Raw genomic sequence first — 12963 nt, forward strand, 5'->3', positions numbered from 1 at the left:
GGGAGCGGATGTGTTCATGGAGCCTGAGGGAGATTTGGAAACGCGGATAGGAGTTTACACGGGGACTCAAGCCACCTGCAGCCCCCGGAAATCGCAGGAGGACGTTAAGGCAGTGGTGTGAAAGTTATGGCAAGAATCAGTGTCCTCTGAAGCTTCCTCCGTCTTCTTCCATGAACCATAGACTCAGAAACATGGCTTGACTTGCTTCTGGAGAACGTGGGCACCAAGGAACCAAAGTCGGGGAAACGGGGGGGTGACAGGGTGACTGTCCTGCGTGTGGCGGAGGTTGCGACAGATGGCGCTCCAGGGCAGGCACGGCCGGTGGGAATGGACGCTGGTGTGGCCGCTGCGGAAGGGGGGTGGCGGGTCTTCCAGAAATGAAAAGAACTCCCCCAGGACCCGGCATGCCACGTCTGGGTATCGGTCCCTACGAACAAAGCAGGGACGAGAACCGCGATTTGCAGACCCGCGTTCACAGGGTGGACCATTCCTCCGCCCTGCCCACGGAGTAGGGCCTGACACCTGCTCTGATGGCGAGGGACCTGGAGGGCGGGATGCTGAGGGAAAGAAGCCAGCCAGATGAGGAAAGACACTGCGGTTCTACTCGCGTGAGGTCCCTGGAGGAGTCACTTCCGCAGAGACGCGGAGACGGTGGCGCCTGGGGCTGGGGGCAGGGGGCTCGTGTTCTGTGGGGACAGAGTTGGAGTTCTGCCAGAGTTCTGGGGACACATGGGGGGGGACACCTGCACAGCACCACTGATCTGCGCACTTAAAAATGGTTAAGACGGAGAATTTTGTTATGGATATTTTACCACAATTTTTTTTTTGGGGGGGGAAAGGATGCATGATAGAAGGAGGCTATGACCGTGCCTGAATGGCTTTTTAAACAGAAAGAGAGAGAAAGAGAAAGAGAAAGAGAAAAAGAAGGGGACCGTGAGACAGCGGGCCCGGTTGGAAGCTGCAGGAAGGCAAACGTCTTCCTCAGCCAGGACGCAGAGGGTCCACCGTCCATGCAGCTCCAGACCCCCAGCACCACACCGCCAGCTCCAGGAAACGGGGCGGACTCTCAGAATTAGCCCAACCGTGCATGAACGGAAACGAAGTAAATGCGGAGACTCAGCTCCGGTGACCTCAGGGGGCTGGGCTGGCTGAGCTGGGAGCTATGCCAAGCGCGAGAACACAGGGGCACAGCAGTCCCCCTAACACTAGGGCGCCCATGCGCCACAGCAGCCCGGCCTCGCCTCCCCAGTGGCCCCGTGTGTGCACCTTCTGTGCGGGGCCTCCATGTCCTTCCCACGGAGAGGAGCCGGGGGAGGTCTGGACCCAGCCGGGCCGGCCTCTTCACGCCCTGGGACACGGTAAGGCTGTGTCCCTGCAGCTTGCCCGGAGAGGGCTGGGGCACATAGGCGTGTCTGACCCCAGCAACGCCAGTATGTGTGGGCGGCTTGCGTCTGCGTGGCTCTGTGACCCCTCTGGGGCGGGACACTGGCCCTCCACACGTGGGGTGTGGGAATGTGACAAGGTGACACAGGGAAGGAGGCTGCTCAGGGTGGTGGGGATGAGGCGATGGGCGGGTGGCTGGGGTGCTCATCCCTGTGGGCGACCGTGGGAGGCGACAGGCACAGACACGAATCCGCTCCACTCCTGCTGTCAGATGGGCGGCCGTCTGGAGACCCAGTTCCTCCCTTGCTACTGGGCGTCCTGCTCCCCTGCATTCCCGAGTCCCCGCAGCGCTGGGAAGGAGCTCCAGGGCACTTGGCTGAGGGCGGGTCTGCCAGGAACCCACAGTGGTCACGCCCCGCTGGGTGGCCCCGGGTGACAGAGCCCATCACAGGGATGCGGACACGCAGGCCACACTGCCGTCACACCATTATTTATCGAATGATGGAGGATTAGATGGTCTTACAGTTTTGCTCTCAGTGCATCTCCGGGATATGAAAAACGTGGGCATACTTCCATCTATGGAATAGACTTAGCTAGACAGACATTAACGCAGAGCACTGAAGTGTGTGTGTGGGGGAGGCAGTGCAACCCAGAACAAAGTCCGCTGTGTTCTCTGAAACGGTAGGGAACATCTTTCTGGGAGTTAGAGCACCGTTTGGGGTCCTGTCAGATGAACCGGCAAGCTGGTGCATCCCAGAGAGCTCAGGAAAGGTCAGCAACAAAGGAGATGCCCAGAGAGCTCAGACACACGGGCTGAATGCACCGAGACCGCCTCCGTGCCACGTCCACGGTCCCACACAAGCAACATCAATGCGCTTTCCTAGCATTTTCCGGGAGATTCCTCCAGGGAAGAAACCGCACGGTTAACGATAAATCCCACCACTCAGGCTGGTCACTGGGAAGGTGTAACGTCCCGAGCACCGGGCGCCATTGCAGTCCTAGATGCTGGCAATCCCACAGCATCAGCCCACACAATGCACGCACCCATGCGACTCGTCCCAGGTTCGTGAGCTCAGAGAGGCCAGACCTGAGCCCAGCGACTCAAGTTCAAACCACAGCCCGGCTTACAGACAAGCCAGTTTCACAAGCACTCAGTTAGACTTTTCATTTCACTGAACGTTGAGTATTAAAGAGTGAACTCCCAACAGCTTTAGCCACAAATTCAAGCATCTCAGGGACACTGAGGGGTTCCCAGGGGCATCACCCCAAATGCACTGTGCCCCATTACTGGAAACTGCATCCTTCTCCTCCTCGGATTGGTAGATCACACCAGCCAGGGTTTGATACGGGATTACTACAAATTTGTTTCCAGGGGTAAAACGGCCCCATCCACTGTCAGGGTGCCAGGGTTATTTTAAGTAACAATTTTTTTTTCCAGAATTAAAAATTGATTTGATGTAAAGTCCTGTCATAGAACTTAGCAATCAGAATGACTTAGAATCCCAAATGTCAAAGTCATCAAAATAAATAAAACCCCCAAACATCCAGCTTGTGTGCTATTGCTCTTATTTACAATGACGAATCTTTTCAGATAGAAAAAGGTGCGGGGACCTGTTTTTTTACTGATGTATTTTTGGAAATCCCAGCTTGGGTTCACTAAAAACATGGTGTAGAGGGTAGTGCATGGCTTATGTTTCTGCAACTAGGAAGCTGGCGGCTTTCACAAGAGCATCTGGAGAGGTGTGCTGTGCATTCAGCGGAACCTGTTTGTTGAGCACAAATGAGAACAAATGAAAAGCAGAATCAGACCCACAAACACAGAGAACAAACTGTCGGTTGCCGGGAGAGGGATGAGGGCACGGGCGAAATGGGAGAGGGGAGGGGAGGTGCAGGCTTCTGGTAATGGAATGAAGGAGTCAGGGGAATGGAAGGCGCAGGAAGGTCCGTTACATTGTAACAGCAGGAAGCACGATGGAACAGCACGCAGCTACACTGGGGTGAGCAGCGCATGATGCCTAACGGGGTCCAGTCACTCTGCGGTGCACCTGAATCTAAGGCAACATCGGGGGTCAAGTCAACTCAAATAAAAAGAAAGAGAAAGAAAGCAAAGCCTGCAGGAGTCACCCCGTCTGCGGTGAAATCACCTTGCACCCTGCTGCAGACCCTGATGGGGCCACGTCTGACTCTAAAGTTGTATTTTGGCAAAGGAGGTGTTGTAACCGGAAGGGAAGTTGGCGTCTCGGGAGAAGTCTGCCGTGAAGGTCCTTCTCCTGGAGGCGGGGGGAGCGAGGTTGAGGGCGTCTCTGCACGCGCTCTGTTCAGTTAGTAATTCCTAACGTCATCTTGGAGTTTATGCTAAAATGGGATGTTTCCCTGATTAATTAGATAATAATAGTAATCTAGTTGCTGACCATCTATAGTTGCTATTGCTATTTTTATTATTATTTGTGGGGGCATTTGAGGTCGGGCCGCAGCGTGACCCAGTGTCCCGGTTTGCCCCAGGCTGAGGTTCAGTCCAGGATGGCCCTCGTGTGCAGAGTCAGGAATAGTCCTTTCCTTGTCTTGGGGGGGGGGGGGGGGTCACTGGAATTCTCTTTGCTGTAGCTGGAAACCTAATCCTGTTTTTAAAGAAAAATAGCATCTGAGTTGATGAAAGAGGCCATGTCTTTCTTCAGTTGTGGAACAGGAAAAACCCAGATTGTTCAGTAGAAAAAGTCCAGAGTGCAACTTTCTGATGAGAAAAAACTGTAAAATGAACAGACTCTTGCTTTATAAGGCATTTAAAGCCTGTGGCAAAACAGTCTTCAGCAACTTTGAACCCCTGGCAAGCTACCAAGAGCCCATAGCGTTAGCCTGTAACCAGGAGGGTTTTTCAGAATTATGTACTAGCAGTATTATTATTATTACTGTAGTAACGATAATGGCTGGCATTTACCGCGTACTGACTCTATGCTGCTCTTTACATGAGATCCAGCCTTCATTAGCCACCTGCCCCGTGCGCGAATGTGTTACGCCACCTGTTCCCACAGTACGGGGTGCACCCTTCCTCTCCCCGCTGATGAGGAAGGAGAGGTTCAAGATGGTTAAGGGACACGCAGGCTCAGGAGGCGGGGGGGGGGGGGGGAGGAAGGGAAGGGAGCCGGGCTCTGCCCGAGCAGCACCCTAGCCACGACTCTGCAGGAAGTGCAAGAAAACATTAGGCGTAAGCCTGAGACACGTGGGGTGAGCTTCAGCACTGTTTTTAAAGGCAGCTAAAATTAGTAAGCAACCTGTTTAATTAAAAATGCAGGAATTCAATGCTTATCGATCCTACGGCAACTCTTGCTACTCTTTGAACAGCTCAAAACAGGATGGGCAAGCCTGCTGGTCTCCCTGCCTCGGGCAGCCACGCCTCTGGCCTCTGCGCCCGATTAAAACACCAAACACCACCATCCACCCCAGGGCCACGGATCCCACCGGGGCTGTGAGAGAACTGAGAAATACGTCCTGTGCGCCTGGCAAACACAGCTCTGCACCCTGGATTGCTCTCAGCTCTTCTTACTGGACCGTCCAAGTTTCCACTGCCGTCAGAGCCCAGCTGTCATGGACCTGCCCTGGCCCCGTTTCCCTGGGGAAGCCTCCTGGGGAAAGGAAGACAGCCCGAGCTAAGACCGCAAGCAGGCTGAGACGTCAGCCCTGACTCAGAGCAGGCCCGTGGAAGGGGGATGCCATCACAGGTGTGGCCGAGAACTCAGTGTTACAGGGTTCCCGGGTGTGCGGTCAGAGAGACGGTTCCAGGCAGGAACCTCACATCTGCTCACGGCCTTGTGAGGACACGGCTTCAGAGACCTGACCCGAGGGAGAGGGGAGGGAAGGAATTCCCGACCTGGCTCACACAGCTGGCCTGACTCAGGGTGCTGACAGCTCTCATGTAGCTCTGGTTCCGGGAGCGGAATTTCGGGGAGTTGTAGCTGGCCGAGGGGTCCAGGCTGTGGCTGGCAGGCACGTCGCTTGCAGCTTGCGGGTAGCTCTGGCTAAAAGAGAAAAGAAATGAAGAGAAAAGGCGTTCTGTGAACATGCACGGAAGGGGCAGAGCAGGTGAGGGTCATTCCAACCTGCGCCGAGAGGCCGTTGGAAAGTTTCCAGCTGAATGTGTGTCTTTTGGCGGACATCCTGGCCTTAGGTCCACACTCTGCAGGCTCAGTTACAAATGCAAAGTCATCAGAAGTAACAGAGGGTGCTATTTACAAAGCTGCTTTGAGACCTGACTGTTTGTGGCCAGGTAATGAAGTTAGGATCATTCCATGTTAACAAAAAGGTGCCAAAAAGCACCATAACTCACACAGCACAGCAGTGGACGTGGCTCCTGAATTTAACCCAAAAACCTGAGAATCTCATAAAAGTCATGTTAGCTTTTGGCAGCTTTACACACTCAGAAAAATAAAAAGAAAAACAAAAGGCTTGCCTTCAGTTGTAACTCATGCACAGTAGTGCAGGTCACGTACTGCAGACAGAAAGAGCAGGCTGCGAGGTCCACCCCACCTCACAATCACGGTGGCCGTGTTCCTCCAAACTCCCTTACAAACCAATGTTCTCTGATCCCGCTTTAGGGTATGCTCTACCGTGAGGGCATTTGGCAGGCAGAAAGGTCAACAGCTTAAACTTCTGGCCCACTGAATTCTCTGTTTCAAGTTCTGCGGACAATCTTTTGATAATAGAGTAAAAATTCATTTTATCTGATCAAAAACGGGAGTTTTAAGACCAGATGTACCAAAGCTTCTCTCCTAGTTTGGATCGCAGTGGGAACACGGAGTAGGATCAGTGCAGTGGGAACACGGAATAGGATCAGTGCATGGGCTTGGATGTAAAAATGTGTAGAAATACTTGGTTGCTAAGTCTGGCTCTACAGCCAGTTAAAGTTTGTTCCTTGCTTTTCAAAGTAAATTCCTGACGTAATTTGTTTTCTCTGTGATTTACTTCTTTCCGTAAAAATGGGGCAGCAGAGAAACTTGGGCTTAACTCTAAGTTCTGATTAAGCAGAGCCCATTCATTACAGATTTAAAGTCAGTATTTCTGCTAAAATTAAAATACTTATTTTTACATTCTAGTAGAATACAGTTTATATTGTAAATTATTATTATGGCAATTTTTGTTTTAAAACCAGGTGTGTAACACATTCCAGCTCCCTTCACTCAAAACAGAACAAAACGAAAAGAGGAAGAAATTAGCTGTCATACAGCTGGTTCTCATTCTGGCACCTAACAGGGAGTGGTGGATCTGCCCGGACTCCTCGTGGGATCCCAGACTGGGGATCCGTATCCGTATGCGCCTGGCCTGACCGCCCGTAAGACAGGTGAGCAAACCCCCAGGCGCGGCCACCTGTCGTGCATGTGGCAGGAAGTGGCCGGACCTCGCCCAGGACTCTGCTGCGTGTGGGGCTCAGGTTGGCTTGCACACGTGGGCGGGGCACGTGCACGCAGCTGGCCTCACCCCGCAGTGTCTGCGTGTGTTTAGTCCAGCACTGCGTGAGGGAGCGGGAGCCCGGCGGCCTCTGGCAAAAGCCCAGACTTAGGCTCTTGGCCTCACTTCTGACTTTGCAAAAATGCAAACTTTCTGCATCTCCCCTCTCCTTCTGTCTCCTTGAAATGGCTCATTTCACACCTTGCATTTCTGCCGGTTGGTACCAATTTCTTATTTCCTTGCAATATAGTAGCTCTCCCTTCTAATAGCACCACCTCATCGTCTCAGGTGAAGGGCCTGAGAGTCCCTAAAGGAGACACCTGTGTCTGTCTCTGTCTCCACAGTTTTAGCTCGGTGCCTGTGAGTGAGGAGAGGTCCTCAAAATGAGAGAAGATGACCCTTTTGGTGGCTTTGGACGGCACTCACCCCTGAGTGAGCCTATGTCTATGATTCTATGTTTCAAAAACGTTTTCTAACTCCCTGTGATCTCTTTCTTCCAAAGCTGGGCACGCCACTTACAGGACAGCTGCCACTGTAGAGAGCTAAACACATTTTTTTCCCTCTTAAACATTGACTCACGATGGTTAATGTTTGCTACAACTATTGTGCTGGATACCCCTGTAAGCATTTGGCATTGTCCAAACGGGACACTGAGTCACTGTGCAGGCTCATGCAGAGTGTAGCAGGGCTAGACTGTGACAGCAGTCTGCTCCAGAATTCAGGCTTTTAGCCCCAAGATCGCAGCTGCTGAGTCATAGAAGCAGAGAGCCCCCAAAGTATGGTCCTTCATTACCATATATTTTAAATAGTTAAAAAAAACACAACTTCAACCTCACTAGGCTTAATAGATTTTTTTTTATTGTGACGGTTTAGCATTTTACAATCCCGCCATGTCCATATAAATCATATAAATGGAAAGCCAGCTATCCGCATAAATCACACACCTGGAGGCTGAAAATCAGGACCTGAGACTGAGGAGCACAGGTGGGGTTAGAAGCCGGCGGCAGGTGCCTTCTGCATAGAACACACACCCCAAGACTCCCGGGGCCCTCACTCCAGAACAGCTCCCCGCTCCTCTGCAGAAACTGTCCTAGGAAACCCATCTCATTCTGAAATCCCCTCAAAGCCCCTTGGTTACTCCCTCAAATGGATAGTTCCTACTTTGGGATCCTAGTTGCCAGGGGGAGAAATAGATTTTCATGTGCAGATTTGCCGTAGCTTAGAGAATACTAAAAGGAAACCATAAAAAAGTTTTTCAGAATAACACGAGGATACTTTCTCCAGTTTTTTCCGCTTCCAAATGGCGCCCACACTGGGCGGTCCTGTGAGCATGGAGGCCGGCATTGAAGGCTGCCAGAGGGGGAAGCAAAGGAGCAGAGGAGGCTTCCTGGAGTCCCCGTGTCCCTTGCTGCTGGTGGCTGCCACGGGGCTGTGGGCTGAATCCCAGGCTCATGAGCTCCTCCCTGACGTCAGACCCCAGAAGACAGATGGACAGAACCACGTACACAGCTAAGCAGGCCCTACCATCAGCGATGTAGATCCTGTAAGCAGACTCGAGAATCCAGACAAAAGAACCCAGCCCTTTATCTCTGCCACCTCCGAAAAGCGGTAAGCCCTCTGCAGGTTGCATGAAGGGGAAATCCGTACTAACCGAGTCCATTCCAAATTCGGAGGCGTCTCTCCACATTAGTTCGGTAGGAAGGGTTAGGAGATGTGTCTGTTGTCGTGTCTTCTCCTGCTTGGGGCACAGGGTCCAGCCCGGAGCTCAATTGTGACTATTTCCCGTCTTCAGGGTAGTTTGTCTGAGGGGCAGGACGCCGGAACAGGCCTGAGCCCCGAGGCCAGAGGGGGACACGGAGCACGGTCACCGGCCACCCCAGGGGAGCCGAAGGGAGGGAGAGGAAGAGCCACCTGCAGATGGCCTGGAGCCAGCGAGGCGGCAGCGGCTCCAGACCGACACAATGATAGTGTAAGTGACCATTCTGAACAGTTCGTCGCGTTTGTCCACGAAGAGGAGAGCCCAGGGGTTATGTGAGAAAAGTCATGAGTTTGGGGCATGAGTCAATGTATTTTTAGAAAGTGAGAGGTTCTGTGGGAAAGAGACCCCAGGGGGTGGCGCGAACAGCCCCCCCCCCGAACACAGCGCTGCATGCACACTGGGCCCCGCGTCAGGTGATGGAGTCCCACAGTGCACAGAGCGGTTCATTCTGGGGGGCGCACACACGGGGGGCCAGCCTGGGTTCGCGCCCTGCTTGAGCCCATGAGTCCTTGCAGACAGGTCTCTACTCTCAGTGAGCTTCTGCCGAGTGCGGCTCCCAGTAACAGGACTTAACATGTTGAGCTTACTGAATATTACCGAATATTCTACACGATAGGCTTGGAGTGGTGCCCAGCATGTGGCGAGCACTTGGTCAATGGTAACAAACATTACATTTATTTGTCCTCAGAAGGCCTGGATGTGGGGAGGGGGATGCAGAGTAGTGGTTCTGGATTTTCTCCTCTGGCATTTGGTCGAGATGTCTCATCTGGGGGGAAGCTGTAGGGGAGGGGGCTGCCCAGATGGGGCCCCATTTTCCCACGTGAGATTTTGTCTCAACGAAACATTTCAACCGTTTAAAAATTTTTGAAGAGAACAAAAAAGAGATTTTTCCCCCAAAACAGAAATCCCAGAATGGGACAATAAATACCCAGTCCATTTTTATTCATGGAAACAAAGCTGGTGTAGGTAGGATGTGCAGATCTCCAGTACACAGCTCAGTCCATTCTGCGTGCGTGCCGTAACCCCACATCGTCGTGGGGACTGTGCTGTCCTTCGTCCTAACCGCGGTGGTGGGGATGCGTAGATATCTCACTGGAGCTCTGCTTTTCATTCCCTCTGTGTATCTTCTTTTGTGACATGACTTTTCAACTGTCCCATTGTAAAAACTGGGTTATTTGGCTTCCTATTTTTGCTCTGTGGGACTTCTCTGTATATTCTGTGTGCAGATCCTTTGTCAGATAGGAGCATTTTCCTTCGGTCTCTGGCTTGCCTTCTCCTGTTCTTACTGGTGTCTTTGGACAAGCAGAAGTCTCACGTGGGATGCTGAGAGTCGTTCTCCGCTGTGCTGACATATTCTCTTTGAGTGGTTCTTACCCTGGGAGCTCTCACCTCCTAAGGGACACCAGGCCATGTCTGGGGACAGTTTCAGTTGCCACACTTGGGGGAGGGGCATCTGATGTTAGAAGTTGGAGATGCTGCTGACAAACACCCTCAGTGCACAGGGGGGCTCCCAACAGGAAAGAGCCTCCTGGCCCCAAATATCAGTAATGCTGAGACTGAGAAACCCTGGTCTAGTCTTACACCCAAATCACACCGTCTTACAAGCAGATACTCTCCAGCCAACAGTAGCCTAATGCACATAGTCTCTTCAAGTGCACACTGAGCATTCACTATAATACACTAGACTTTGGGCCATAAAATGGACTTAACAAATGTTGAATGAACAGAAATCACACCGAGTATGTTGTTGGACTGTAATGACATTAAGCTAGAAATCAATAACAGAACGGTTTCTGGAAAATCCCCAAGTACTTGGAGGTTAAACAAGAGTCTTCCAAATAACTCGTGATTCCAAGAGGAAGTGTTTGAATGGAGATGAAAGATACCTTGTTCACGGGGAGGGTGGGGAGGCTGGGACGACCCTGTCCTGCTGGGTCATCGTCAGGGACAGCGGGATGAATTCATGCTTACCCTAACGGAGGAGCAAAGATCATTTCAGACACATGTGTACCCACTCTGCCTGCTCAGATACCAAAAACCGTTCCCCTAAAAGGAGATGGGGATCCCCAAAGACATGGTGGGTTCCGGGGCTGGGACTTGGAAAAAGCATCAGAGAGTGTGAGTTGTCCAACTTTGCTCTTTCTCAAGATAGTTTTGGCCCTTCCAAGGTTCTGTGCATTTTCACATATATTTCAGATTCTTCCTGTCAGTTTGTCTAGAACCTGAGGTTGCTTTGAATAGTATTGGTCTTGACTGAGGTTGCATTGAAATTATACCTCAGATGGGGGAGAATTAACATCTCAACATTGAAGTTTCCGTCACCTCATGATGTCACTAGTACCTAGTTATGTCACTCTTCTTTAATTCCTTGGAGCAATACTTGTGGTTCTCAGGGTAGAGATTCGACAATGCTGCTGAGATGTTTAAAACCCATTTACAAATAACAAGTGTGGGCGAGGATGCAGATAAAGGGGGACCCTCCTACACTGTTGGTGGGAATGCAAGCTGGTGCAGCCACTCTGGAAAACAGTGTGGAGGTTCCTGAAAAAGTTGAAAATAAGCTACCCTATGACCCAGCAATTGCACCACTGGGTATTTAACCAAAGGAGATGAAAACACTATGTTGAAGAGACATTGGCTGCATTATGTACAGTAGCCAAGACATGGAAGCAGCCCAGGTGTCCATCAACAGGTGAGCGGATAAAGAAGGTGTGAGGTATGTATGTATATGTACATGTATGTATGTGCATGCACACACACACACATTCACAGATACAAGCACACACACACTGGAATCTTACTCAGCCATAGAAGAAGGAAATCTTGCCATTTGTGACAACATGGCTGGACCTAGAGGGTATTATGCTGAATGGAATAAGTCGGAGAGAGAAAGACAAATAGCATGGGATTTCACGCATACGTGTAATCTAAAAAAACAAATGAACAAACACACAAAAACCAGAAACAGACTCTTAAGTACAGAGAACAAACTGGTTGTTGCCAGAGGGGAGGGTGGTGGTGGGGGGGGGGGGACGGGTGATGGGGATTAACAAGTACAAACTCCAAATTTTACATTTCCCAATTGTTCATTGCTGGTCTAGAGAAACACAGTTGGGTTTTACATATTTTACTAGCACCCTGGCCTTGGTAAATGCCATTATTTGTTCTAGTATTTGTTTTGTACTTTCCTTAGGTTTTCTGTGTGAACAATCTTGTCGTCTGAGAGTAAACAGAATGAAGTTCTTCCTTTTTAATCTCAATGTTCTTTATTTGTCTTGCTTGCCTTATTATTGGCTATCCTCCACCCTAATGTTAAATGAGAATGGTGAGGGTTGATATCCCATCTTTTACCCAACCTTAGATAATCTTAATATTTATATTGGCTCTACATTTTATGCAAATAACCTTCCTCCAACTGAAGGAGCTCCCTTTAATTCTGGGTTTGCTGAGAGTTTTCTTTTTTCCTCATGTTTTGAAATGATCATAACACATTTCTTCTTTATTTGCTAATGTGGTGGATCCCTTCATTGATTTTTATTTTATTTATTTTAAAAAGATTTTATTTACTTACTTAATTGAGAGAAAGAGTGAGCAGGGGGAGGGGGAGAGGGAGAGGAAGAGGGAGAGAATCCCAAGCAGACTCCACCCTGAGCACAATGCGGAGCCAACCCACAACCCCAAGACCACTACCAGAGCCGAAACCAAGAGTCAGATGCTCAACCAACCGAGCCACCCAGGCACCCCTCCTTCATTGATTTATAGACATTAAATCAACCATGCATTCCTGGAATAAGTCCTGTTTGGTCATGAAGAAACTGTACTTGGTTCTTTTTATATATTATTGGATTTGGATTGTTAATATTTTGTTAATTTAAAACAACATATTGGTCATTAATTGCCCATTTTTGGGGTAACATTTTTGGTATCAGACTTACACAGGCTTCATAAAATAAGCCAAGAGGTATTGTATTCTTTCACCCTGAAGTTAATGAGTTTATGTATGATTTGTGTTATAACTTCCTTTAGGGTTTAATGGGATTTACCAGTGAAACAATTGTGGCCAGAAGTTTTCTTTGTGAGAATGTTTTTAACAGTGAATTAAATCTTTTTAATACATTATAGAGCTGTGCAGATTTTCTAGTTCTTCTGTGTAGGTATGTTTTTCAAGGAATTGGTCCAACTCACAGAAGCTGTAGAATTTATTGACATAAATTTGTTTACAGTTTTCCCTTATTTTCCTTTTAATCTCCATTGGAGCTATAGAATCACTCCCTATTCTATTCCTAATATTTATAATATGTATTTTCTCCCTCTCCCCTTTTTTTAGGTGATCAGTCTTGCTAAGGGTTTATTAACTCTATTAATCTTTTCAGAGAACCAAT

At 49.8% G+C, this 12963-nt stretch overlaps 1 protein-coding gene across 1 annotated transcript in view; it reads right to left on the reverse strand.

The window, feature by feature from the left end:
- DLGAP2 (DLG associated protein 2) overlaps positions 1–12963 on the reverse strand; it is a 184299-nt gene that overhangs the window by 64022 nt on the left and 107314 nt on the right. Inside the window, exon 5 of the mRNA XM_045879507.2 lies at positions 5249–5396. Coding sequence (XP_045735463.1) covers positions 5249–5396 — 148 coding nt within the window. The remainder of the gene's footprint in view (positions 1–5248; positions 5397–12963) is intronic.

The sequence above is a fragment of the Mirounga angustirostris genome, unplaced genomic scaffold (assembly GCF_029215605.1).
Source record: "Mirounga angustirostris isolate CCGP_5_RB_7025 unplaced genomic scaffold, mMirAng1.0.hap1 SCAF_2, whole genome shotgun sequence".
In the NCBI taxonomy this organism is placed as follows: Eukaryota; Metazoa; Chordata; class Mammalia; order Carnivora; family Phocidae; genus Mirounga; species Mirounga angustirostris.